Source organism: Poecilia reticulata, chromosome 2, assembly GCF_904066995.2.
Source record: "Poecilia reticulata chromosome 2, P_reticulata-male-v2, whole genome shotgun sequence".
In the NCBI taxonomy this organism is placed as follows: domain Eukaryota; kingdom Metazoa; phylum Chordata; class Actinopteri; order Cyprinodontiformes; family Poeciliidae; genus Poecilia; species Poecilia reticulata.
The window spans coordinates 31619368-31647346 of record NC_088831.1 but is presented as its reverse complement, the minus strand read 5'-3'; the positions used below and the strand labels follow the sequence as shown (position 1 = coordinate 31647346).

The 27979-nt window shown below is 37.5% G+C and overlaps 2 protein-coding genes across 3 annotated transcripts; one reads left to right on the top strand and one right to left on the bottom strand.

The window, feature by feature from the left end:
• Positions 1–169: 169 nt before the first annotated feature.
• Positions 170–8240, bottom strand: abcb11a (ATP-binding cassette, sub-family B (MDR/TAP), member 11a). Its single transcript, XM_081603646.1, has 19 exons — positions 8055–8240; positions 7681–7794; positions 7485–7595; positions 7280–7405; positions 6995–7198; positions 6711–6881; positions 6439–6628; positions 4540–4621; positions 4349–4460; positions 4110–4274; positions 3869–3973; positions 3112–3273; positions 2820–3023; positions 2479–2720; positions 2235–2391; positions 1956–2153; positions 1545–1751; positions 618–764; positions 170–433 (listed from the first exon to the last, which is right to left on the bottom strand). Exons 1-19 carry the CDS (start codon positions 8238–8240, stop codon positions 233–235), a joined length of 3084 nt encoding a protein of 1027 aa, XP_081459772.1. The 3' UTR covers positions 170–232.
• A 5784-nt stretch (positions 8241–14024) lies between these two features.
• On the top strand, positions 14025–27974 carry rdh1 (retinol dehydrogenase 1). Of its 2 annotated transcripts, XM_081603640.1 has the most exons (10): positions 14025–14190; positions 20015–20338; positions 20507–20765; positions 20854–21021; positions 21788–21831; positions 21962–21978; positions 24798–25128; positions 25684–25942; positions 26513–26676; positions 26779–27959. In XM_081603640.1, the coding sequence occupies exons 2-10, from the start codon at positions 20026–20028 to the stop codon at positions 27003–27005; spliced, it is 1782 nt and encodes a 593-aa protein (XP_081459766.1). In that variant the 5' UTR covers positions 14025–14190; positions 20015–20025; the 3' UTR covers positions 27006–27959. The 2 variants fall into 2 exon arrangements, with proteins under 2 accessions (XP_081459766.1, XP_008402284.1); XM_008404062.3 differs by lacking the exons at positions 14025–14190; positions 20015–20338; positions 20507–20765; ... (1 more) ...; positions 21788–21831; positions 21962–21978 and adding exons at positions 22142–23360; positions 24658–24693 and having other exon boundaries at positions 26779–27974.
• Positions 27975–27979: the final 5 nt, after the last annotated feature.

Below are 27979 nucleotides of genomic sequence, written 5' to 3'. Positions count from 1 at the left end.
GTTGAAAGACTGTTTAACCTTGCTAAACATTGCCTTGCATTGCAGTTGTTTGTATATTTTAATGATATGAAAGTGTATAAAAATGCATTTTTTAGACACAGAAAAACTCAATTTCAAATTATTACCTTCTGGTTTTAAACATGCATGTATTCACCACAACACCATTGAATTCACAGTGATGTACTGATTTATTTTATCAAAGATTCTTAATATTGTTTGTTGCTCCAAGTGATTAGCTGATCGGAGCTCCTGTTGTGACCAGTTTGTAATATGCTCCCTTCTTAGCCATGAGTTTATCATGTGTGCCTTGTTCGATGACCACTCCTTGGGACATTACCGCTATAATGTCTGCATTCTGGATGGTGGAGAGCCGGTGAGCAATGACAATGCAGGTTCGTCCTTTTCTTGCTTCATCAAGCGCAGACTGAACAGTCTGCAGATAAACAAAGCTCTATCAAGACAAAATACTTTTGGGGTTTCATGCAAGGGCATTTTGAATGCACGTAAAAGAAAATGTACTTTGTTCAGCTGAATCTCTTTTGTCAATGTAGCTAAGTTTGTTTTTTTATTATTTATTTATTTATTTATTTATTTATTTATTTATTTATTTATTTCACCTGTTCACTCTCTGTGTCCAGAGCAGAAGTCGCCTCATCTAGCAGCAGGATTTTGGGGTTTCGGACAATGGCTCTGGCGATAGCAATGCGTTGCTTCTGTCCCCTTGACAGCTGTGAACCCTGGGCACCAACCTGAGTCTCATATTTCTACCAGTGTGTTCAAGTGGTAAAGAGAATGAAAAAGTAACATGATTATCATTTGTTCTCCATAACACATCATTATGTAGAAATACTCTTTAAACTTGCTTACATTTTGTGACATTTTAGCTCCAGGCTTCAATGTATTTTATTCTGATATATGTGACAGGCCAATACAAAATAGTATAAAGTTGAGCTAAAAGGACATGTTGTATGACAATAAAGGTGATAAAGCCACCTAAGTAAACATTATGCATAAAATAATCAAATTTGTAGACAACTCGTTTTTTTTTTAAAAGGGATGATTTGTTTTTATATAACCAAAAGCATTGTGTAGGTCTAAATCAAATAAAAAGCTTATTATAATATTATGGGATTAATTTATGCAGAATGTTTCTAATCATACTGCTTGGTACTAGACACCCAATCACCAAGTTTCACTAATGAAGATGCACACATGCATGCCCTCATAAACAGATTGATGGGCAGATTGGGGTTAAATGCTTAGGATCGCATCAACATGTGGAAGGGCAGAAAGCTGGAGTCAAACCCTTAGCTTTCCACCTGATAGATGACTACTCTTTCCAGTTGATGACTGACTTAAAAAGAAGAAGAAAAAAATATTTTAACACTCAAATTAAGATTTAACATCTTCATCATAGGAAACTAGCATTAACCAGGACATGACAACGTTTTTTGTTCAGTTTATTCACTAAGTGAACACAATAACATGATAATTACAGTAGTTATTTTAAAATGTCATTATTAAAATAATGCATTTCCACTCACATTTGGTAGACCCATCACAAAGTCATGAAGATGGGCCTTCTTGGCAGCCTCCACAACCTCCTCCATGGCAACAGTCCGAGTGTTATCTCCATATTGGATGTTCTCTGCTATGCTGCAGTCAAATAAAACTGGTTCCTGTGACACTATGCCAATCTGAGACCTCAGGAAGGGAACGTTGACGGCATGGGATGGGTGACCATCAATTAACTGTAAGAAATAATAGCACAGTTTATATATGTATATATATATATATATATATATATATATATATATATATATATATATATATATATATATATATATATATATATATATATATATATATATATGTATATACATATGTATATGTATATATATATATATATTTTTAAGTATTTGGTGCTGTTAACATGTAAATTGACCAACACGCACCACTTGTCCCTCATCTGGGTCGTAAAACCTTTCCAGTAACTGGACGCTGGTGCTTTTCCCACAGCCGCTGCTCCCAACAAAAGCCAAAGTCTGCCCAGGCTTCACCGAAACAACCAGGCCACTCAGCACTTGAATGTCTGGTCTTGTCGGATAGGTAAACTTGCAATTAAGAAACTCAATTTTTCCTTTGAACATCTCCTATAAATGGATAAGGTCCTTTTTAAAATACACACTCATAAAAATGCAAAAAAAATATTTAAAGATTTGAAACCCACTGACCCATTTCTTTCCATCTGTGTGGTTCATGCTGATTTTAGGAACCCTGTCCAACAGTCGAAAGAACTGAGCAGCAGCAATTTTGGCTTTGGCGTAATCTGGAGTGAAGGAGGAAGCTCTGCCCAGTGCTGTCCCACTGATCACAATGGCTGAAATCACTCTAGGGACAGATTGCAAGAGTGCAGAATCAACATAAGGATGATATTAAAATATATATATTTTTTAAATTACTGTGGGTCTTACCAACCTAAACACCAGCATGTAAGGTAACCCCTCAACTCTGACCAGGTAACCTCCATATCTAAAAGAAGCAGCATATGCCATGAAGATGACACACTGTGCAAAACCGAAACATAGGCCATAGATGTTGGCTCTCTTCTTGGCAGATTTGTAAGGCAGCTCCAGTTTTTGCTCATACGACTCCACAAATGAGTGCTCTTTGGCTAAACCTGCAATGGTTCTGATGTTCCCAAGAGCCTCACTGGATACCTGTCGGACAGACACTATTTGTAGCTCTCAAACTCACAGCAAAATATCAGCTCAGTAATGAATGATCTGGTTTTGTACTGGGAAGGAACAGCAGCTTACCTGACCTGCTGCTTCCATAGATTTTTTGTCTTCGTTTGCAAATCCTGTCAGCATTTTGGCTTGGAACATACCAGACAGTCCAATAAGAGGCAGGAAGCACATGATAACTAATGTTAACTTCCAACTGAAGTAGAAGGCAATGATGAATGAGGCTCCAATGTTGGTCAGTGAGTTCACGATCATGCCAATCTGGGAACCTGTTGCCTGCAGAAATTATTTTTGCTATAACTATAATCACCATCCCAAAAGAACACACCAATAAGTAAGATAAACCCTGAAAACAAAAACTTACCCCTTGCACCATGGATGCATCTGTGGCCAGTCTGGTAGTCAAAGCCCCAGGACTGTTCCTGGGATCATCAAACCAGCCAATTTCCTGTCTCAGCATGGCCTGGAAGCCCACTTTTCTCAGACGGCGGGTCAGCAGCTCCCCAGACTTAGCAAAAGCATATCCCTGAATAAACAAATATGAGCCAGTGTTTGTAAAGTTTGTTTTTTATCTACTCTGTTTCAATGCAGACTTTAAGGAATTGTTTCAAGAATGTCTTTATTTTGTGATATATGCAGATAGCTTAATGGATGGATGGATGGATGGATGGATGGATGGATGGATGGATGGATGGATGGATGGATGGATGGATGGATGGATGGATGGATGGATGGATGGATGGATGGATGGATGGATGGATGGATGGATGGATTGCTTTGAGGACAGTTTCACTCAAAAGGGAACATATGTCTATTTAAAATGCTAATTTTATGCAATTAGATGAGCCTTAAATATTAAAATGAATAATTATATTTCTTCTCACATTTTTACTTCCAAATTTTCCAACCTAAAAATGATGGGCAATATTTGTTGTACAATGAGCATACATGTGCTCTTTCATTATGTTTTTCAAGTTTGTATTAAATTTGTAGAGTTTGCCAAAAATCCACAATTTTTTTTATTTTCTAACAACCAGCCTCACCTGAGATTCTACATGTGTGCACATTTTTCTAAACACGTTATGACCATTTTTATAATTCTTAGGAGAAAGAGAGATAACCTGCAGAAACTGTGAAAAGAAACTGATCACAGCCACAATGCAAAACAGAATGCAGATCCCGTTGATCTCTTTCCGCTGCTGATTTAAGTCCTGAACGCCAAAAGTCTGAAAAAAAAGCACAGAATTAGAAAATCTAAAAAAGAAATGATTTACTAAACAATATATTTACAATAACCAATCCAACCAGCTCAACTTGTAACGAAGAACATGATTGTACAGTCATCACGTGAGGAGTTCTTACCCCGAGAATCTGGCTGAACAGGACCGCATAGACGGGGTTGACTGAGCCATTGACTGCAGCTCCCAGTGATCCCAACAGCATATACGGCCATTCTGGTTGGTTGTACTTCAGGATCCGTGCAACTGGAGCTGACTCTTTGTTTTCTTCAGGGTCATCCTCAGTCACCTGCTGACAGATCTGTATGAAAGCGAATCTAGCCATAGATTTAGACAGTTCTTAATCACAAATGGAGAGGTTACATCTTTAGGTGTTATCTGGAGATCCGAAGGGATCATGAAGCTTCCGGACAATGCGTCTGGGACAAAGTCACTTGACAGTTGGCTCCGAGATCGCAGGCGTACAGACCTCCTGCTGGTTGAGGTTGAGAAGATCAATTATTTGTTGATAATCTAGTGCTATTCTCATGTTTTAAGTGTACAATCTGTTTTACCTTTTGGTAGATCTACAACTTCCATGTCTAGAATTCCCAACTTTTAGATCAAATTCATCCTCATTTGGCTCAGTAATGACTTCTGCAACAAGAATGATCAAAGAAGTTTCATAACAACTCTGAAAGTTTCCAGCCAATTAAACCAAAAGCATGAATGGCATGTATACTTAATGGAAGATTTCCGCCTAACCTTGTATTGAAAAAAAACCCGATGCAACACAGACATAAAGTTTGTGGAAGCTAACTATCCTGAGTTGCTGTTTGAAATATCTAGACTCCCAGAGTATTGGATTACCTCTTTTTCATAGCTACCAGTGACATGATTTGTAACTTCCTGCTATACATGTTCACAAAGCAAACAAGAAAAATGATCTTAAAACAAAAGTAACGTAACAACTCCCATTAGTCAACACGGTCTGTCGTGCCAGCTGAGTTTTTCCATTGTGGTTTGTTTACTCGTTGTGCAGGGCGCATCTAGTTCTGTGAGATTCTTTGGCTCTCTCACATGTGCACCTACTTCTGGGTCCATCCACAGTTTTCTGATGATTTTAGGTTGGGAGAGCTAAGGCGGAAAAACCAAAAGCCTGCTCAGCATAAGGCAGGGCTCCGGGGTGTGTTTAGGCTTATCTGTCTGCTATATGAGCTGCTTGTTTTGTCATGGGTGTGTGTAATGCTGTGTTTGCATTTTACATTTCCATTTACAGTGGACACAATGCAATAAAGGAAATTTTTGAGTAATGTTTTCACCATTGTCTATGCAAAAATGTGTATTTTACATCCAGCTGTAAAAATGGATCAGTGACTATTTATGGGCTCATCTGTAAATATCAAACAACAAAGGAAAAGGAAAACAACATGTAGACAACATAAGACAAGTCCTGCTACTCAGTCATTATGCAGTCTGCTGATTCACAATGGCAATCTTTGCTTTGTTTGTTTTGTTTTGCTGGTTTCACTTCTTGCCTACACTGAGATGATTTATCATCATTACCTTGCCCTGTACCTGCTGCCATTTACTCCCAATGTGTATGCACACTACCATTTATTCAACTGAAATAAATTCAGTTCAGTTCAGTTCTACTGTCCTAATGTAGCTCTAATTACATACATTTATTGTCACCTCATAGCACTGAACACACAATGAGGTTGAATTCATGTTCAGTATTTGCTCTCATATCAGTTCACGTCAGTCAAATGTATTTCAATACAATCCAAATCATGCAGACAGATCCAATTACATACAACCCAGTGTGCTAACTATAGTGCTAATTAAAGGTAAAACTACTTTGACTCACAGACTTTGTAGTAATCCTTCTTTTTCATGTATGTCCTGCCCTCCAAAGAGCAACGTTTTCTGTTCTGTTCAAGTTCAGTCATGTTTTGACAACTCTCCTCCTTAGGTGGTTGCTTTTCTGTGTTTTCTTTTCTCAACCTGCCCACTCCCTGTTTTCATAATGAATAATCCCGCTGTTCATTGTGGTTCACAACATTTGTGTCCAACAGTCCATCAGTCCATCCATCCTGGAGCTTCACTGGATCTTATTCTCAGATATTGGACTATATTTTTCTCATATTTTCTCGTTATCTGCAGTTTTGCTAACACTAGACATAAAGGCAACTTAGATTATAGGGTTGGCATAAAAAACTGACTTAATAAAAAAAATATATATATTCTTTTTCATTTTTTGGATTAAATAGTAACAAAATAATTTAAATGAACCAAAGTATGCTCATCCTTAATTTAACTAATCTTTAAACATGCACTTTTTATATAAAACTTTTAATCTGCTCTAGACTCTAACACTAATTTGGGACATTTAAATGATCAAAAAGCTGACAAACCTTTACAAATAGATACTTTCTAGTCTTATTTGCAGTCATATCCCTCAGATGTCTTACCATTAGCTGTGTTGGATGAACCTTGGTTCTGCAGGGTCACAAGAGTGAAGTAGACGCCTTGCTTTTCTAGTAACTCGCTGTGCGTTCCTCTCTCCACAGCACGTCCATGTTCAAATCCGACAATCACATCTGCATTTCTGATTGTGGACAGACGGTGGGCGATGGAGATGGTTGTCCTTCCTGCACGTACCTGCAGGAAAATCTGGCTGTTATTCCCCAGACCAAGTTGAAATGTTGGATTTTCCTTAAAGTGTACTTGTGAGTGAACTAACATTATCCAGAGCTTCTTGGACTACAGCTTCACTCTCATTGTCTAGGGCTGATGTGGCCATGTCCAGCAGCAGGATCCTAGGGTTTCTGATGAGAGCTCGAGCTATTGCAATCCTCTGCTTCTGTCCTCCACTCATCTGGCCTCCACCTTCACCCACTAGTGTGTCAAACTTCTGTGTAATCAATCCAAAATTGTATTTTAGTTGTTTTGTTGTTGTTGTTGTTGTTTTTAATTATGCAAAATCCAATACCAGCATGTACACTGCATTGTTACACAGAGCTGTACCTGTGGGAGAGCCATAATAAAGTTGTAAGCATTGGCCTCTTTTGATGCTTGGATGATTTCTTCCGTGGTTACTCCAGGCCGGCCGTAGCGTATATTTTCAGCAATAGTTGTGGCAAACAGCACTGGTTCCTGCTCCACAATACCAATGAGAGAACGGAGCCACTGGATGTTTAATGTGCGAATATCATGGCCATCCAAAGACACCTGGGAATGAGAGTTACAATTAAAGATTATTATGAAGCCTTTAGTTTTATATGTGCTTTAGCCGTGCAGGTAGATTGTTACCGTTCCTTCCTGTGGATCATAAAATCTTTGAATGAGTTGAATTGTGGTGCTCTTTCCAGATCCACTCGGTCCAACAAAAGCAGTCGTTTCTCCCGCCTTAATCTGCATACTCAGGTTATCTAAAATCTGAGTAAGCAGTTGGAATTTCACAAGCTTTACTAAGACCAAAGCGAGAGCAGGATGGACATTGGGCAAGTTGAGTTACCTTAACGTCAGGTCGAGATGGATAGAAGAAGGTGATGTTGTGGAACTCCAGGTCACCCTTTACTTTGTCTAATTTATGTCCATCATCTGAGAAACAATTAATTTCTGGTTCCTGTGAAAGTGGAAGCATATTATTTTATGCTATTGTGTTTCAGCTCTGCCCAAACTTTATTTCCTCTGAGAACATGTTACATTACCCGATCAATTGTTTCAAAAATATTTTTTGCTGCTGCCCGACCAGAAGCAAAGGCCTCCAGACATGGTGAGGCCTGGCCAAGGTTCATAGCTGCCATCAGCACTCCAAAGAAAACCTGACATACGACAGGGCAACCAAACATTGAAGCAGAAGTACAATGCACTTTTTTTTTTCAAAAACATCTATTATTCATTGTAGTAGTACATTCTATTTATAGATTAAATATTATGTGAACTTCAGCATCCTAAATGCTTTTAAAGATGCTCAGTGTCTCATTTATGACAAAAACTTAATATTAGATTTTAAATGTAATATTTCTATAAATAAATAAAAAAACTACTCAACATAAAATATGTTGTGCTTAGCTTCGTTTACCTGAATTAGGCTCCCTGGAGTCAGTTCCTTGGTGTCAATGACTAGTTTAGACCCGTACCAAAAGGCCAAGGCATAGCACAGGAAGATGATGCACCACAGGTATCCTTGAAACACTCCTATAATTGAACCTTTTTTTACACCCCAGTTCTGAGCTTCAATGAGGTTTCTGTCATACCTGTCACACATCAATTAATCAATCAAACTATATTTATGTTGCACTGTTCACATTAACAGCAACAAGAAAATGCTTCACAGATTAAAATCAAACGCTTAAACCAATAACCAATACAAAAAGAATAAATGTGTTATTTTTTGTTAAATATGACAAATCATTAAAGTACAAGTATAGGTGAACAAAATACATATCTAAATGCAGTAGGAAAATAATTGTTTTATCATTCATACAGTTTAACAAAATTACCTTTCAGCTTCCTTTTCCTCCCCTCCAAACGCTGCAACCGTCCTGATGGATGACAGGACCTCGTCTGCCACTGCTCCTGCCTTTGCGTAGGCTGTCAGCTCTCTTCCAGTTAGTCTGGCCACAGCCTTAAGTTGCAGAGGACACAAACTCTCAGAAAAATTAAAAACTGTCATCTATTTGCTGGTTGTAAAGCATAGTCATTTTACTACCATGGCCATGAGTCCAGCAGCTATGCCAATCAGAGGGCTGACTGCTATGACAACCAAAGTCAGCTTCCACCCGCCAATGAATCCAACCGTGAAGCCAAACACAAACGTTGAGATCCTTTCGATGAAAATGGACACCTGATCGGCAATAGCATTGTTGATCTTGTTGATATCACTATGAGGGGAGAGCGGATAGAAGAAAAAGCAATGTATCAGATGTAATTCTTTTTGCAACAGTGACAGTTTTTTTGTTATTTTACCTGAAGACTTACTCAGATATCCTTGTGTTCAGTTCCCCAACAGAGTTGCAGTCAAACCATCCAATTTCCATTTGCATAACTTTCCTGAAATACGTTTTTCTGATTTTGTGAGTTTGTCTTGCAGCTGCTGACACCCAGAAGACAATCTAAAACACAGAATCAACGGTATTTCATTTTCTTTCATCTACGATGCATTTGTGCTCAGAAGATTTTCAAATTAAAGCTAAATGTTTAAACAAACCTGAAAGTAACTAACAATCAGAACACCTAACCCGATGCCAATGTAATAATATGCAAACATGGTCATCTGTGCTTCGATATTCACCCTGTGAAGACAGAGAAGTGAAAGCAACAATCAATAATTAATCACCTCGGCGGTGCACTCCTGACTTACCCACAAGAAACCGTGGTATTGTCAGTTGTTTCATAAATGGAGCCATTGGTCCAATGAATGGTGTTGTTTATGCACTCCTTGTTTGGGTCTTTGAGCTCTTGGACTTCCAGCTCATAAGCCACAAAAGTGTTGGTCATCATGCCGTACACCAGGAGCATGAGAGGCGAAGCTGAGCCATGGATCAGGGCACACAGGCTTCCCACCACTATCATCAGTTTGTCTCTCCAGGTGGCAAATCGAAACTTTAAGTAGAGAAAATAAGTGCAGAGTTTCTGTCATAAATGGTTGTCTTTAAGAAATATATATACAAGTGCTTTTTTTATACAATAATGGGAATAAAACGTATATTTAATGAACATGCAAATATTACTTTCCAGTACAACTTGGCACCTGTCCATGGCAAAAACTACCAATATCAGGTTAAATGACCATTGTGCTTGACTGGCCAGAAAACTGACCTGAACCACATAGATAGTCAATTAAAATTTTAAAGCAAAGATGAAGTACATCAGAGCCAACAATGTAGACGAGCTGAAAGCAACCTGGGTTCTTTCAGGACCTGAAAGCTTAAATGGACCCCGGACCAGTACTTTGTGCGGATTCTGTACCGAACACTGATATATGTTTTAGCAGACATTTCACAGTGTCATCATATTGATGTTATGTTTCAAAATAAAAGCAGCATCCATTAAATGCTTTGTCATCCTGAGTTAGGAGAGTTTTTGTAGCATGTTAAGCAAGACAAAGAGCTTTAGGGTCAAGTCATTCCATACACTCATTATGCATCAGTCTGGCATTTTAAATATGCAATTAAACCACCCTTTTGTTGAAATGATTATATAAAGAAATATTTCAATCATTTTACAAACAAGCATTGGGTGCACAAGGTTTTATGTGTTAAGGAGCATTGTCCTGCTAGAACCCCCAGCTGTATCCAAAATTTCAACCATCTGACTCAAACTGTTCCCCTCAGATGAAACAAATGTGGTTACAGAGTTCAGGAACAATCCAGGATCCCCCAAAGCTCATGAAGCTTTGCTGGAACAAACTGGGGCACGATGGGACTGGTGCTCTGTTGATGAACAATTTGACCAAAGCGCTGAACCATAATCCAACCTAGCTCAGGAAGACAAAGCATTTAACAGCCTATATACTAATACCAGGTTTAGGGATAAAAACATCCCCCGTCCATTATCTATGCCTTACAGTCCTTGCAGAGGTGTAGGAGGTGGGTACCTATCTTAAGCAATGACTAAGTCCAGGGCGGGATACACCCGGGACAGATCACCAGTTCATCACAAGGTAACACAAAAACATACCGGGTAAACAACCATGCAAACACACACACACACACACACACACACACACACACACACACACACACACACACACACACACACGCACGCACACACACACACACACACACACACACACACACACACACACACACACACACACACACACACACACGCACACACACACACACACACACATCTAATCTCAATTTAGAGTAATCAATTAATCTAACAGTCACGTTTTTTGGACTGTAGGAGAAAGCCAGAGTATCCAGACGGATCCAATGACCGCAAGATGCAAAAGAAAAAAAAAACGTTACAATGTCATAAAACACTTAATTTTATGACAAAGAAACTGATATCAAAAACCAGGAGATATAGGAAATAATTTAACAAAAGCAAATAACTACCAGCTGAAAGTATCCAATGCTTAGTGTTTTTTCCTTTTCCTTGTCATCTCTGAAAAATAAAACACAAATGTCTTTCTTAATCCACTTAGGTAAATCTTGAAATAATATAAGTATTTACTTTAAACTTGTAATCTTAAAGATGACAAAAGCATCTCATTATAAACTTACCTGCTCTGAGTGCCTGCTGGAAAAAAAAAGACAGTGTTAAAAAAGTTATCAGATTTAAAAGAAATATAAAATAAGAAAATTAAAATCTAATTTCTTGCCTGTATTATCAGCATCAGATAGATCATGTTTCTTAGATTTCTTCATGCTAGCCAACACAGTCTTATTCAATACCGCGTTAACCTGAAATAGTAATACAAACATAAAAAAATCGAAGGAGAAACATGATTTATTCATTTAAAAATGAATATAAAGATAAAGCTCAGATTGTTGTTTTTACTGGAAAAATAGTGTTTCACTTAGGGCCTTTGGATGGATGTAACATTTGTACAAATTTTGAAGTAACTCACTACTCTATGTGGTTTAATGGCAATGTTATTTGTAAGCTTTATTAAAAGAAAACCAACTTAATATTTTTTTTCCTTAGTAAGCAAAGCAACTGAGACGACTGTGCAGTCGGAAAGTAAAAATGCACCTTACCTGGACGTCTTCCTCAATCCATCAGCAACACTGAGGCTCTTGCAAAGAATTTTTATCGTATTACCAGGTTGACCTATGCCTCCGTTTTCCCATTATCTTCACTTCAATTAGACTGATAAGCGTCATGTTAACAATTATATCAACCAGGCTGCAAATTTAAAGCAAAAATTGGTGAAAAATGCAAGGTTTAGTCTAATACATTTGCAATGTATTAGACTAAAGTTTGATCAAAACATTAATCTTTGCTAACCTGTTTTGATAGCAAAAAATATCGTCTCGATAACCGTAAATTCCTCCTTATCAATGAGGACTGTAAAATGGGAGTAATGACCGGGAGGCCATTGATTATGATCATGAGTGAATTTCTAATAGTACATCATTAAACCTTGCGGTGTCATTTTGTCTCCTTCCAGAGAATAAAATGCCTTCGAGGGACTTTTACTGGTGAACTATTTTAAAGAGGAAAGTCATTTAAGGCTTATTAACAACAATCATAACCATCACTGTTAAAATTTGTTTGCATAATGGATAGTGCTGCAAAAACAAATGTGCTTTTCTAGTTAATTTAGATCAGTAAAATAAATATTGACACTGTCATCTGTTGAAGTTGTTATGTTACACAAGACATCCATGTACCTCCTCTTACTAAAATCCTTTTTGTTGAAACTCGCCGGGGTTTGAGCTTCTCACACTCAAACATTTCAACAGATTGAAAGTTTGGGGCTTACAACAAACTCTCCTCACGTTCTGCAGCTTCAGTTCTCCTTAATTTGTATGTTGCTTTGAAAAAAAAACACTAACTTTATGTCATATTAAATACTGCAGTCACCCCAAGTTTCTTTTTTTTTATCTCCAGGTTTCACCAACAAATTATGCTTTATTTCGAAATCCAAAAATATGGTCACATGAGAACGATAATAATTCTTTTACAATAAAAAAATTAAATGATCACTCAGTTGTCGTAATTATGCATTATGTGGGCATTAATAAAAAACTTATGTAACTATGTTGTTGTATAGGAGATACAACAGAAGTGCAGAGCTTTTGGACTTTACTTGTTTTTCCTTGCAGCTGTTGGGAATGGAAATCCCGATCGATGAATCATAATTTGTATTGACACACGGAGCACAAAATCAGCCAAGAAAAGCATTCAGACTTTACTTATTTTATTCACTTTCAGCGCTGAAAGGAGACGCTTTTACCATTACATCCGAGAAGAGTTTCTAAAAAAGTCTGTAGCGTCCGAGGAGAAAGAGGAGGGCAGCTGATTATATGGACTGAAGACACTCCCTGAAATCACACCATGTCTCTGTGGCCTGAGAAAACGTTTCTTTTTCGTGAGAAATGGACCTTGGTGTCTAACAGAATCAAACATGTAACTTTTTACTATGGGCCTTTGTCTAACAGCGTGTGACTCTTTCTCGACCTTGGTAAAGCGTCTCAACACAGCCAACTATTGACAATGCTGGTGGCGATTAATAATTTAGAGGGAAGGTGGGACCTATAATTATGCCTTGATAAAAAAAGGATTTATATCACAGAGATAAGAGCTTGATACCAGCAACAAATCAGATGTGACTGCATGTGAGCTGTGATCTTCATGTTTACTGCAAGAAATAAAATAACATTTAGATTTGATAAAATATATGATTTAATATAATCTGTTTCGAATATAGCAACAGTGTTTGTATAAGATCAAGGGTTTAAGCTGTTCTTCCAAATGCACTCACAAAAGCAGCATTGTATCATTTGATATATTGTCAAGGACACAAAGAATGCAATGATGTTCAATTTGAAGATTTTCAATGTATTACATTAGGAATTACTGCTAATTATGAATTAGCAACACTAAAACATTGACATTTTAAATATTTTATTATAAATCGAACATTAGGTTGAGTGGCTGGTCAATGTATTTTGCTTGATATCCTTTTGTTTCTTTTCAACAAGCCAATAAAAAACATAAAAAAACATTGTCAGATTAAAATGTTTTGCCAAACGAGTACTGTAATTTCTAATTAAATGCGGATGCATTACAAAAGTGAAACATAAAAGTAGCAAGTACGTTTATGTGCACGAACGTTTTTCTTTAAACATATAGCTACTACTTTTATGTGGAGAGCACATGAAGGTAGTAATGTGCTTTCTGCGCTGTTAGATTAATAAAAAGATTAAAGATTCGGGTTTATTTGATCGTTTTTGTCCAGGAGCGGTGATCATTAATATGCTTCCCTGTCTAGTGCTACATTTCACATATTAATAATAAGTGCGAAATGTTCAATGGGAGGAGGAATGAAAGCCACAGGGCACTTGAAGACTGTAATTATAATCTCAACCAGTAGGTGGCGCTGATTTGCTATGTCTGCTGACATCGCCGGAAGTCAGGGTGGAAAGTCACCAAATCAAGTCGGGTGAAAACAAACTTTGAGGCAATTTCCAGTTTATTCTCTGTTCCTCTTGGGACTGCTGCTCCAATTCCTGCAGTGACCGCAGTAGAAAACGCTGGTAAGTACAAATATATATTTTTTTATGATCCTGTAAATTAGATGTTTTTGGCTAGAAGACCAGCGGAAGAAATATCGTACAAGACGTTAGTCTGAAAACAGTTAGAAATAGGGTTTTGGACAGTTCTGTTGTTTGGAGTGTGTCTCTTAAAATCTTATTTTAAAAAAAGCACATAACGTGTTCGGCGTGCATAAAAATCTGAAACAATACGTTTTACTTGACATATTTTTTTTCTGGCCAGTAAAAAATAATTTCGGCTATGTCATAATATGGCTAAATCAAACAAACATTTAATACTGGGATGAGATGTCACTTACGCTGTTTATAATCAAATATGCTTAAACTGTCTAAATCTTGACTGCTGACTATTTGTGCACTGCTAAAGTAAATGTTCTTTTACTACAGTATGTGCAGTGTGTGGTTCACCTACACATTATTAAGAAAGAGAGACGCACAACCTGTTTATCCAGCTTACGCTACACATGTATCCGGTGAAGCGCAAACTGTCTGACCGCTTAGCAAACACAGCCGTCTCTCATCAAACTTGACGGGATACATGCTGGATGAGCCTCCTCTCATCCTGTCCCTTTTGCGTGACTCCCGAACCTTGTCCAGCCAGTTACCCAGCCTGATAGCTCGGCAGCGTTCCGGAAGCATTAAGGACGGCTGGGGGGTTTTTCCACAAAATGCAAGACCATAGTTTTTATTTTTCTTATCTTTATTTTATTTTAATGACATATTGGTTACTGACGCAAGATAATATCTATCTATCTATCTATCTATCTATCTATCTATCTATCTATCTATCTATCTATCTATCTATCTATCTATCTATCTATCTATCTATCTATCTATCTATCTATCTATCTATCTATCAATATAAGCCTTTATGAAATATGTGAAGGTTTGAGTTGATGAAGTGCTGCTTCACAAGTTTTGACAAGCACAGCTCATGTAAGAAGTCTCAGGATTACAGGATTAATGTGTAACTCGGCTTCAGTGCTTAACTTTTATAATTTTCTATCTTCAAATCCATCAGGTCTATTTTCTGTGTTTATATATTATTTATTAATATAGCGGCTGTGTTGGAACACATTTCACAGTTTTGGTTACATTGCTGTATAACCCTGGATTGTATAAGCAGTTCTACATCAAGGGGTTACATATTTATACTTTTAAAATGGCAAACAATGATACACATGCCATTCTTACAGTTTATAGGCCTTTTAATAGAAAGGGCCAGAGTTGCCAGGGGTTTCTTCAGCTGTATGGAGCAAAGGGAACACAGAATGCCCCTCCTGACTGAATATCAACTGATATCAACTATTATAAGAAGTAGGATGACAAAAGCGTATATTATTCTGCAAAATTTAGCCCTACTACTAAAGTTAGTGACAGTTTATTCCATAAGTTGATAAATCATCATTTTTACTTACATTATTATTACAGCAAATAACATTTTAAATGCTGTAAGAATAAATACTATTTTTAATAAAAGTTATATCTTGTTTTTTTTTGGTTTTTTTTATAGGATGTTTATGTAAATGCTGTGTTACATCAGTGTTTCTTCCTTGGTGTCATCTTACTGCAAGAATCTCATGTTTTAAAGGAAACTGGGTAGCAAAAACACTGCAGTGTTTCACCCATTGTAATGTGGATAAAAAGTCACAATAGAAACATGATCATACACTGGGGGCTTGATTTTTGTATCCATATTAAGATCTCACTCTCAACACCTTTAAAGATGTTGGTGCTGAATTTCTGGTTGTTACAGAATGTCACGAACCAAACACAGTACCCTGTTAACAAAGTCTCTCTTCACGATGCGGAAACCTGATCTTTCTGCTCCAGAAATCTTTGCCCTTAATTCTTATCACATATTTTATTGCAGAGTTCATTTGTGTCCTATTGCTTTTTTTTAAATGAAAAACAACACAAAAATCTAAAGTTTCGCATAAATGTTATTTTACCTTTAGATTACCTGGCTCTGAGTTGCACGTGCGAAAAGCTGGGATTGTAATCTTTCGCGTTTTAGCCACAGCTTGTGAGGCTTGATTCGTCTCCATTTCGTTAATGACCACAAGAAAGAGTATTGTCACACTGGCCGCTGATGAGTACAGGAATAGTCAAAATTCCTGTCTTATTGCAGATGGCCTAACTCCCTCTAGTTTTCCTAATGACTGGTGAGGCCAATGTGTTCAAACAGGTTTTCATTAAAATGAAAAATCTTTAAGTCATCTTGCAATCATCACTGTGCCATCCTGAAGCTGCCCACGCTAAGCATAGGCTGATCTGAGGTTCTAAAGGTATCATGTTTTTAAGCTTTAAAGATGTGTGTATAAAAATGTTTAAACAATGCAGCACTACATAATCTAATTACTTTTGTTTAAGACAAATGTAATCAAAATGCAAAAAAATAAAATAAAATAGCTAGCATGTTGATTATCATATTTGTTTTCTGCAAAGCTTGGTAGTAGTTTTAAGTTTCACAGAATGCTATTTTTTTTTTCCATTGTGCAACTGGGTGTGTAAGAGAATTATATCGGCTAATAATTAGTCCAGCTTCCTGCTCTGCTTGAGCCTCCAGGCAGGGAGCTAACATACGTCATTTGTAACTTGCCAGTTGCTTCTGAAATGTTACCTTAAGCTGACCAGCAGAGTACAGCAACAGGTGGGGAAGGAGGAACAATGGGTTACTCTTTGTTACATACAGTCGGGGAAAACCCTGAGCCTCTAGTACTTATCTGGGATCTTGTTTTTTTTTTTTTTTTTTTAACAGAAGGAACATCAGGATGGAACATTTTAATTATGTTGAAACCCTAACCTTTTAAAGTCATACTTTTATGCCAGTACCCATCCAATACATAGTCCAAGCAAGTATACTTAATTTTTTTGAGGATATATTTATTTTTCCTTCATTCCAAAACTGGTTGTATTTTTTACTTTTGCTTGATATATATATATATATATATATATATAGCCCTATATATATTTGCAAAAATATGCTTACATGTGGATTTTGTTTGGGATACTCATCATATCTAGAATTCTTTCTCAGTAATGTAACTGTTTTTTTTGTCTGCTTCCTTTTTATGAGTTTTTCGTTTACTTTATCCTGGAGTCATATTTGTTTCTATATAGGTGGAAAAGTTTCTCATTTTAATATATTTGCATTTAATCTGTTGATTTTACTTTTTTTTAAGGTAAACCTATATTAATTCAGTTGGAGGAAACATTGCTGTAACCTCAGACATTTAATTTAATTCATTAATTACTCAACAGTTTTTAGTTTAAAGTTGAAAGTTGTGACAGTTGCATACAAATAGGACATAGTAATCTGTAAGCTATTCGATGTGTAGATCTCACTAAACATAGTTGCAGTTTGATGCTAGCACCAACATGTTCTGAACATTTTTGACCAGTTCTGTAATTGCTACAATCTTGCAACTTCTCTTAGCAACACTTTTTCACCATGAAAATAATTTGTCCTGAATTCTTAAATTAAGTCTGTCTTGCTATATGTGATTTTAGTGGTAGTTGGGGCCTTCCTTAGACTTGCTTTTCCCCCCCATATTGTCCCAAATGTTGCTGGGTGTAAGACCTGCCCTGCAGGCCTGTTCAAGCAGAGAATCTTTTTCAACAGGCCCATGCTACTGAAAAGCAGAACGTTGCTTGTTTTCATTGTAAGAAAATACGTTTGACCTTCACTGTAAAAAATGTGAGCTGCATTAAGCTTGTGTTTCTCATTCCAGCACATGTTTACAGTGCTTTTAAACACACAAAAACTAAACTTACTGTTTATAATTGCACAGAGTGGTGACTTAGAGTATATATGTTCAGATTGCATGGCAGTGTTGACCAAGTCCACATTTAATTAAGCTCAGACCCTGAGAGGCTTTCATAAAGTGTAGCTTGTATTTGTTGTTGTACAGACAGACCGTTTATACTGATAGTTGTTCTCTGATAAGTAACAGGTTTTATGACAGAATTAATACTACAAAATGATTTCATTATTATTTTTATTGCTCTGAATCTCACAGAAACAGTCTTTAAGTGATTGATATTTATAGCTGCTCCTGACACTCTTCCTTTCTGTGATGTGTATAATATTGACAAAAGATAACAAAATTATTTCCTTATTAGATGCTTTACATGGTACTCTGTCTTCTCATTTGCCTTTTGTTATTTCTATTGCACAACATTTTTTGTGCTGTTGCACAAACCCTTACCTACAGCCAGACTTCCCTCTGACAGTTTCTTCCTCTGTTCTGACAGGTCTTTCGTGACACGCACAAGGAGAAAACGTGCTTCAGATTTCTTTGTTGCAAGATTAGAAATACATTTAAGCACAATAATTATTTATCCTTCTCTTTTCCCTTTTTTTTCTTTCAGTTTAAATTTCTTTAATAAAAAGTTAAATGCTTTGATAGGAGCAGCTCAGTGAATTGGAGAATCTTTAACGTATTTTAATAAACTGAAATGGAAATGTGAAAATTATGTATCAATTCCTAACACAGTGATATATTTAAATTCTTGATTTACGTTCATTTTGAATATTATTTCTTAGAGTTAATAGAAATCCAAGCTTCAGTTTTTACGGCGTTTTTAATAATATTCAACAAGACCAACAAGAAATTATCTTTCTTGTTGGAAGATAATTCAACAAGAATTATCTTTTTGAATTATTATACAAAACATGTATAATATTTATGCAAAACATTATACATGTTTTGCATAATGTTTTGCAAATTAATGCAAAACATGTATTGAGGGAAATGTCAACCCAGTAGTGAGTTTTGAGTACTGCTTCAAAGCATATTGTTGGAAAGTTGAGCAGAAGGGAAATGTGTATCTCTGCAATTCAATATGCATTGTATACTTGCCTCTGGTTATCTTTTTATAAATAGAATAGATAAGTTATTGCCCCAATAGGGCCATTTTGCCATTTTGCTCTGTGAGTGCGCTTGTGACACTGGATATTTACTTCAACTTGTACACAAACAAAAAATAATCAATTAAGATACACAATCTCCAGCAGACACACTTTAACCACAGACAAAGTGAAAAACAGAATCAACAACAAAAACATGTCATGTAGCTCATGGTTTCCCTGCATACGACCTTATTATCTGGCTGGGTATCGTTCATGCTGCCATCACTCCCTGCAGGCCCCATAGAGCAGCACTGCACTCCCACTGCATCTGGGCAGTTGGGCCTGGAGGTGATCACCGCTTCACTCTGTTGAGGTGAAGCCCAGCTTTATGTCATCCGAGTTGTTGGTTCTGGTGTTTGTCATCATTCTTTGAACAATACTCCACAGACTTTCTGTGGGATGTAGGTCAGGCCAGTTGCCAGGATCATCAACCCAACTGAGGCTTTAGTATTTCTACTTTGGGCAGAGTGGGCAGATGCCACGTCCTGCTGGAAAATGAAAATATCCTTTTCACAAAGCTTGTCACCAGAGGAAATGATAAAGTTCTCTAAAACTTTCTGCCAGACTACTGTAGACCCTCACCAGAATGTTTGAATGGACATTACTTCATTTTTTTTTCTTCCACGGAACTTTCCAGTAACATCAATATTTAACATTTCTGATAAAAATAAAATACATACTAGCTGATATTATTCAAATTAATGCAAAACATAATAAATGTTTAATAAATCTATGAGTTTACTCTTTGAATTGAATTTCTAAAGTTAATTGCCTTTTTGAAGATATTATAAATGTTTTGTCTCAAAGTTTTGAGATGCACAGTGCAGCGCTAATGAGAACATCTGTTCGTTGAAACACAATTATGATTTTATTTTTGTTTCCTTTGTCCAGAAATAAAAACAATGTTCCTGTATATCCTCGGGCTGGTGGCTGTTTGGTACCTCTACCGCTGGTACAAAGAAAGCGAAAGAGTTCCCAACAAGGGGGACAAATATGTGTACATCACTGGCTGTGACTCCGGGTTTGGGAACAGCCTGGCCAAACATCTGGACAAGCTGGGCTTTTGTGTGATTGCTGGCTGCTACACGGAGAACGGTGAAACTGAGCTGAAGAAGGTCTCCTCCGAAAGGCTGACGGCCATTTCCCTGGACGTCAGCAAGTCTGAAAGTGTGAAAAAGGTGGCGGCTTTCATTAAGACCCTTGTTGGAGATAAAGGTGAGTGGTTTCCTCCCCAGTTTTATTTTTTATCAGTTGATTAAGTTAGGAAGAAATAATTAGCAGAGACGGTCTGGTTATTTTGATATAGCCTTATGCAGCAGATTCGCTCACTGATGTGGGTCCCAGTCCCATCCCAGGGTTCATCTTGTGCTTATGTTGTTTCAGGTCTGTGGGCTGTTGTGAACAACGCTGGAGTTGCCACGCCGTCCGGTCCCACAGAATGGCTCACCATTGACGATTACAAATCCATGCTAGCCGTCAACCTCAATGGAGTGATCGACGTCACTCTGAGCGTGCTGCCTCTCATCAAGAAGGCCAGGGGCAGAGTGGTAAATGTAGCCAGTGTGTTCGGGCGAATCAGTCCATTTGGGGGGCCTTACTGTGTGTCCAAGTATGGAGTGGAGTCCTTTAATGACAGCCTGCGGTAAGAAGGATCAGTGTTTTATTTTTTTATTTTTCCTTGTTCTTGATTGAGATTGCCTCCTTTTTTGATGTGTATTTTTGTGTTTTAGTTTGAACATGGCACCATTTGGAGTCAAAGTTTTGTGCATTGAGCCAGGCTTCTTCAAAACAAGTGTGACTGACACCGTGATGCTGAAGAAACACTTCAGGAGCCTTTGGGACAGATTACCTCAGGATTTGAAGGATGACTATGGGTATGCTTTCTTGGAGACAGGTGAGTTTTAATATATCCTCTTATCTTTACCCTTTTTTTCCCCCTTATTTTTGCATTACAGAAACAATCAGGCCCAAATGCCCACATTCCCAATGGCATGTGGTTAAAATGTCCTTTGTATCCATAGATGTAGAATAGAGGCTTACCTATAAATGTAAGGAGCATTGAATAGTATCAAACTGCATTTATATTTTCTGAATGTTTTAAACTTATCGAAACCATTGTTGGAGCTCAGCAGGTTAAAAACAACCTTGTTCTTAGGTTTTACAAAATAATGCCTCTATTTTGAACCTATTGTTTTGACATTAAGTACCTGAATTTTATGTTTACTTTTGAAAAAGTATTTGCAGTACGTTAGTTTTAAACCATGTTGCACAGGATATCTTCAAAAAAGGCTTCATAAAAGTTTGCAAATTTTTTTTTTTAAATTACGTCTTTAGCAGATTTAGCAGATTAATGGCAGTGCAGATGTAAGGTGTTTTTTTTTTCATGAACTGACAGAAGGCTGAACGCGAAACTTAACCTCTTACAGTTTGCGCAATAAGCTAACCTGCTTATAGGCATTTAAGCATTTAACTGTAGATTAGATAAATGTTCAGAGTCAGAAAGATAAATGCACATCTTCAATACATATATTGGTAAACAGAAACCAGTTTGATTTAGATGTACAAATACTTGTGAAAAAGGAAACTTTGAAACTTCACTACCCTGCCCTGACCAAGTGGAGCAGGGTCTTGTATTTTAAACTTTTTTTAAATATTTTTTTTTAGTCATGTATCAGCCAAAGTGCTTTGCATCCAGTCATTTATACACAGTTTTATGATTATTTATTTATTTATTTTTTCCTAAGATGGAAGTTAAATCATGTCCGGATCACCCATTGCAGAACATTGACTGTCTTTCAGGTCTCGAACAGCTGGACGAAAGGTTCAAGCAGTTTCGAGACAACGACCTGATGAAGGTAGTCCACTGTATGGAACACGCCATCGCCTCCGTCCACCCTCGCTACCGCTACTCCCCAGGATGGGATGCCAAGTTCCTCTGGTTGCCCATATCATACATGCCAACATGGATTTCAGATGGATTTTTCCTTCGATACAGTCCCAAACCCAAAGCATCTGTGATTTGAGAAGCATCCTGTGCGTGTTATTTTCACAACAGTAAATGTTCGCTTTACACATCTGCCAAACTTTCTTAACATCCCTTACGTCTCAAGTCCTGTAATAATCTGTCACCCCTTATTTGAAAATGAAGTTTTCTGCATGACATGTATTTTTAATAAAAGTTCCTGTATTAGTTATAAAGAGTTAACAGAAACAATAATGTGCTGTTCAGTGGTGGCATAGTTACTTTGAAAAAGTAACTTTAATTGGATTACTGATTACTCCTTGAAAAAGTAACTTAGTTAGATTACTGATTACTTGATTTGGAAAGTAATGAAGTTACATTAAACGTAACTTTTTTAGTTACTTTCAGCCACCGGTGAAAATTACATTGATCTTTGCCAATATTTAATCGCAAGTTATTTTATAATGGTAACATCAATTATGTGTTTTCACTTATAATTTGTGCGTGTTTTTTTTTGTTCCAGTCTGGAAAACTATAAATAGGATCTTAGACCCCCCGGCCCCCTCCCCACCTCCTCTCCTCCTCCTCCTTCGTCCCTTCCCCCCCCATCGTCCAGGTTCTGGTGTCACTGCGCTCCTCCTGCGGCTCCACGACTCTGATGTCCCGCTGCATAGATTTGTGACACTTATCTTAAACTTAATATTACTAATTATAATGGCGTTTAGTTGCAGGACTTTACCGACTCGTTGATTCGTGGCTGTTTTCACATTATTGCTGTTTCACATATTCGTATTAGTCTCGGTGTTTGCAGTTTTCTGGAGCGCAACGCGAAACTCGACGTCATTCACAGGTGATATATAAACTTGATATTAACGAAGACACAGCGGGACGTCAGTAACGCGTTACTGATGTCGGGCCACTTTTTTCAGTAAATAGGTAATTAACGCGTTGCCATTTCAAATCCAGTAGTCAGACTAAGTAACTTAGTAACGCGTTACTAAATAACGCGTTACTGGTGCTGCGTAACCTTTGCTCTTGGACCAAGTCAGTGGTTTTGAAGGTAAAGGGAACGCGGTTATCAAAACAGAGTTATGTAACTGTTTGGTCTCTTTCACAACTCCATGCTGGTGAACCATTTACTCCTCCTCTTATATTTGCTATGGACCTTGACTCTACAGATAAAGCGGCAAACTTCACCAGCAAGTTAAAGTTTTGCTTAGTTAATTTGTACAGTTGAAGGTGAGAAACGGCTACTTCTGGAGAGCTGTAACCATGGTATGTTTACATTATTCTTATTTCCATATGTGTTTTTGCTCGTGTTGGAAATGATCAGCTGTGATGCTCATCAAAAACTCGTTCAGAGGTAAATGTAGGATATTTTGCTTTTAAAGAAAAACATTTTTTACTGAAATTTGCTGCCCTCTGGTGGAAGATGAAAGCAGTTGCATCGAGGTTTCTTGGTTTTGGCTTAACAATAGAATGATGATGTGGTGGTGCACAAAACAAGAATATTTTTTACGTTATTCCCTTTGTTTCTTTATACACTTGGACCAGGCTGACTGTTTTCTATATGCTGATAAAGCACAGAGGTGTAAGTATTACAGTTTGTAGATCGAGTATAATTTGTGACACCTCCAATCAGTTTATTCTGAATAATTGTATTTTGTCGTTTGACTTCTCATGCATAGAAGTTGACAAACATTCAATGAAAGCACAGTTAGCTTCTTCAGTTTGTTTTGGCTTTGTCATAATGAAGCAAATGGGGATTTTCTATGTATTGTATTAAAAGGAATATAGAGACTAATTCTGTTTTTTTAAATGTCAAAATATGACTGCTATAATAAAAATCTATAAAATTCCTCTTTTTTGCCACCAGGAGTCTACTAATGTTTAAATACATGCTTATGTTGTCCAGTATTTTTGATAAACTCCTTTTAGCGTGTTGTACAATTAATTGGTGAAATGACTTGACATGGATTTAACAAGCTAAACTTATCATTTTTAGAAATGTACCTTAAAACTTGTTGCAGCTCAAGAAGTGAGCTTCTATTACTATGTGGAATCCCTGCTGTGCGTTCAACGTCCCCCATTTCCCCCCCTCTCTTTTATGGTTGTGGACCAAGTTAAAACTGGGGACAGCAGGATGCAATATGAACAACCTCTCAGCTCATTGCCAGTAAAAAACGAGAAAAAAATGATGATACAAAAAGTTGGATATAATGTTATACAGTTGTATTTATAATATACACTACTCAAAAAAATAAAGGAACACTTTAACATTTAAGTGAACACTGAAGTGTTCCCTTTATTTTTTTGAGCAGAATATATGTGTACGTGTGTGTGTGTGTGTGTCTGAAGGTAAAATGGCACCATGTGCCTGGAAAACATAATACTGCCCCTTTAATGAAAATAATGCATGTTTAGTTGATACTTGAGCTACAAAAACATTGCATTCATTTATTATTGCAATTATAATTTGGTAAGTATTTTTGACATGATTTTGACCAACATGACAAAATTGTCACGCTGAATTGATTCAATGACTGAGTCATTTAAAGTTTTATCCTCTTAGGTGCACGTTGATGAAGCAGGGAGCGGTTTTGTTGAGGTAGGTTTATTTTTATTTGATCTTCACACTACATCTTTGTCTCTTCGCTCCCTCTCCTACATATGTATATAAACTGGCATCTTAATACTTTTTTTGTCTTTCAGGTTCTTCTGTCAAATTTGGTTTTAACCTGTGTGTTACTTCTGGCCTGCTATGCTGCTGTCCGCTGGTACGTCAGAGATTCCTACAGGATTGGTGGTTTCAGTCAGAAGCATGTGTTCATCACCGGCTGTGACAGTGGCTTTGGGAACCTCCTGGCCAGACAGCTGGACCAGAAAGGCTTCAGGGTCACAGCTGGATGTCTAACAGAGAAAGGTGCTGCAGATTTGGCAGCAGCGACAAGCCCCAGACTGCAGACCCTCTTGCTGAATGTTACAGACAGCGCGAGCATCCGGAGTGCCGTGGAGTTTGTGAGGAGAGAGGTGGGGGAGCGAGGTGAGCGGGGATGGACCACTGCTGGGGTACCAGTTGTAGTGAAAGTGATAGAGAACTTTGTGTACGCCCTTTGATCACCAGAAGAAACAGAGGAAATGCCATGTGAAAGAAGGTGGTAGGAGCATCATGCTGTGACAATGCTTTTCCTCAGCATGAGCATGGAAATAGGTGATGGTAAAATACATGAAAAGCTAAATACAGCATAATGCTGGAAGAAAAGCAGCTAAAGGCTGAAACAGACTTAAGATTGGAGAGAGGGTTCTGCTTCCAACAGAACAACCAATCAAAGCATATTCATGTAATCTAGACCAAATTTTATTTGACTTGAACATTTTCACAGATGCTTTTTTTTGCTTCAAACTAGTTATTTGTCATGTATGGTGCTCATTCAGTTTATAATGCCTACACAACTTTGGACGGACAACTTTAGATAGAATGATAGAAATGTCAAACTGCAAGTAATCAAAGAAAATTTTAAGGTCGTCTTTTGCAGGAGAGCTTTGTTTTGTGGGTTTTTAGTGCTATTAGCTGATTGTCCTCCGTTTTCCCTCGCAGGCCTCTGGGGGCTGGTGAATAATGCTGGCAGGTCGGTTCCCATCGGACCGACAGAATGGATGCAGCTGGAGGACTTTACAAAGGTGTTGGATGTAAATCTGATCGGGGTTATTGATGTAACCCTGCAGTTTCTGCCTCTCCTGAAGAAAGCCAAGGGCAGAGTGGTGAACGTGGCCAGCATTTTGGGGAGGCTGTCGCTCACTGGTGGAGGATACTGTCTGTCCAAATGGGGTGTGGAAGCTTTCTCTGACAGTCTCAGGTAGAGAAATTAAAACATTCTCTGCATTTGAGGTTTTTAAATTAGAGGTGAGAGATGTGGCTCACTAACTTGGATAGTATTGCCAGATTTTTCCACAGATTAAAAGATGCAATTATTGTTTTAAAAACGGCTCCACTAAGGTTAGAAGAGAGTAAATGTCTGCTGTAAACAAAATACTTGAAGGAAAGGAAATGCCTGATGTGTGTCACAAACTGTCTCTAAGGGTGAAAAAAGTCAAAACTGACCTGGACATGTAGAAAAGGAGTCTTGTTTAATGTGTTTCAACCAAGAGGTGATGATCGTTTCTCATTCTAGAAACATGAAATCTACAGTAGTTAGATCAACAGATAATACTGGCATTGACAGCTGCCCCAGTGACGTCCCCTCGATGTTTCTGGCTGATATTTTGGGTATTTTATGAGTGAAAAAAAATCTATTGCTAGTATAAGTATTTTAGTCAACTAATTATATGCTCATACCATTGAGCATGTCATTAGTCTTGTGGTGGTTTGAGATGAATTTGAGACAATCGTCCACACGGGACTAAAGATGTTGTCTTTATCTTCTCAGGAGGGACATGCAGCACTTCGGTATAAAAGTGAGCATCATTGAACCGGGTTTCTTCAAGACCGGTGTGACCAGTGTAGATCTCATCAATGCTGACTTGAAAAGGCTTTGGGCGCGCCTGCCTCAAGATGTTAAGGACTCATATGGTGCCACATATTTAGATGACTGTGGGTAGAAAAGCAGCTCGACTAAATTCTCAAAGTAGTAAATAACTTTTAATTCACCAAATCTTGATTGTTTTTTTTTTGTTTTTGTTTGTTTTTTTACAGATATAAAAATGCAGGGCTTCTCTATGAACATCCTGTGCTGTCCGGATATCTCCAAGGTTACCTGGTGCATGGAGCATGCTCTCACTGCTCAGCGTCCGCGCACACGTTATGGAGCTGGCTGGGATGCCAAGTTTTTCTGGATCCCTCTGTCCTATCTGCCTTCATTTGTCTCAGACTTCGTTGTAAATGTGCTCCTCCCCTCACCTAAAGATAAAGCAAGCAGCTGAATGAAAGATGCACACTGTAAAAAAAAAAACATGCCCTCAATGTTTATTGGCATTCCCTGCAAGGATGAAAATATCCTGGAAATGAATTATTTTTTAAAAAAATCTTTGAGCAATGCACTGCAATTTTGTGGATTTTGGAGGATTTTCCCACCTGATTTACAGGTTTTAAACTTTTTTCATCAATTCTTTGTAAAGGCAAGGTATAACTGAGCTATTTTCTCACAGCCACTTGACTTGTACTAGCTGCACCTGAATGACATGCTTCCTCTTCTTTTCAATTTTAAGCAAAGACAAAGAAATGACATGTCATTTCATGCTTCCCAACGAAGAAATCCTTGAAATAGTAGTATCTCAAAAACCCGGGCTCCACATCTAATCAAGATCGTTGAGACGAATACTGCCCTCTCCTGGACAATTATGGGAACAACATTGAAAAATTACCAGATTTTAATAAACTCAAACGCAAGTCTTGACTGCATAACTTGGGATTTTGTACAGTCTTTCACCTGGTTTAGTGCAATAAAACCACACTGGAAAGTGTGATATTCTTCAGATATTCTCATGACCTGAGACAATGGACTGGTGTCAGATCTGCAGATATCAACACCCAACAGTATTGAGCCAGTTTCTTTCAAATTCTAAATCAATTTTCCTCTGGACAGATGTTTGTTTTTCAGTTGAATTGTGTAAATGTCATGTTATGATTAGTTATCAATATAGAGCTATTACCTTAAACGTAATGCAACTATTTTAAGAAGAAAGCTCATAGTTTTGCAAGAAAGCTGCAAAGAAAATACAGTATGTACCATTTTAATCCTCAGAGTGCATTCCTGTAGTTTTGGCTGCTGTGAAGCAACATTTTTGCCATCTGCAGGTCATATTTAAAATATCGTCAAAAACTGTCACTACTGTTCTGATAAACCATTCTGGCTGCTTCCAAAATAAAAGTAAAAAAATAAAAATAAAAAATCTGA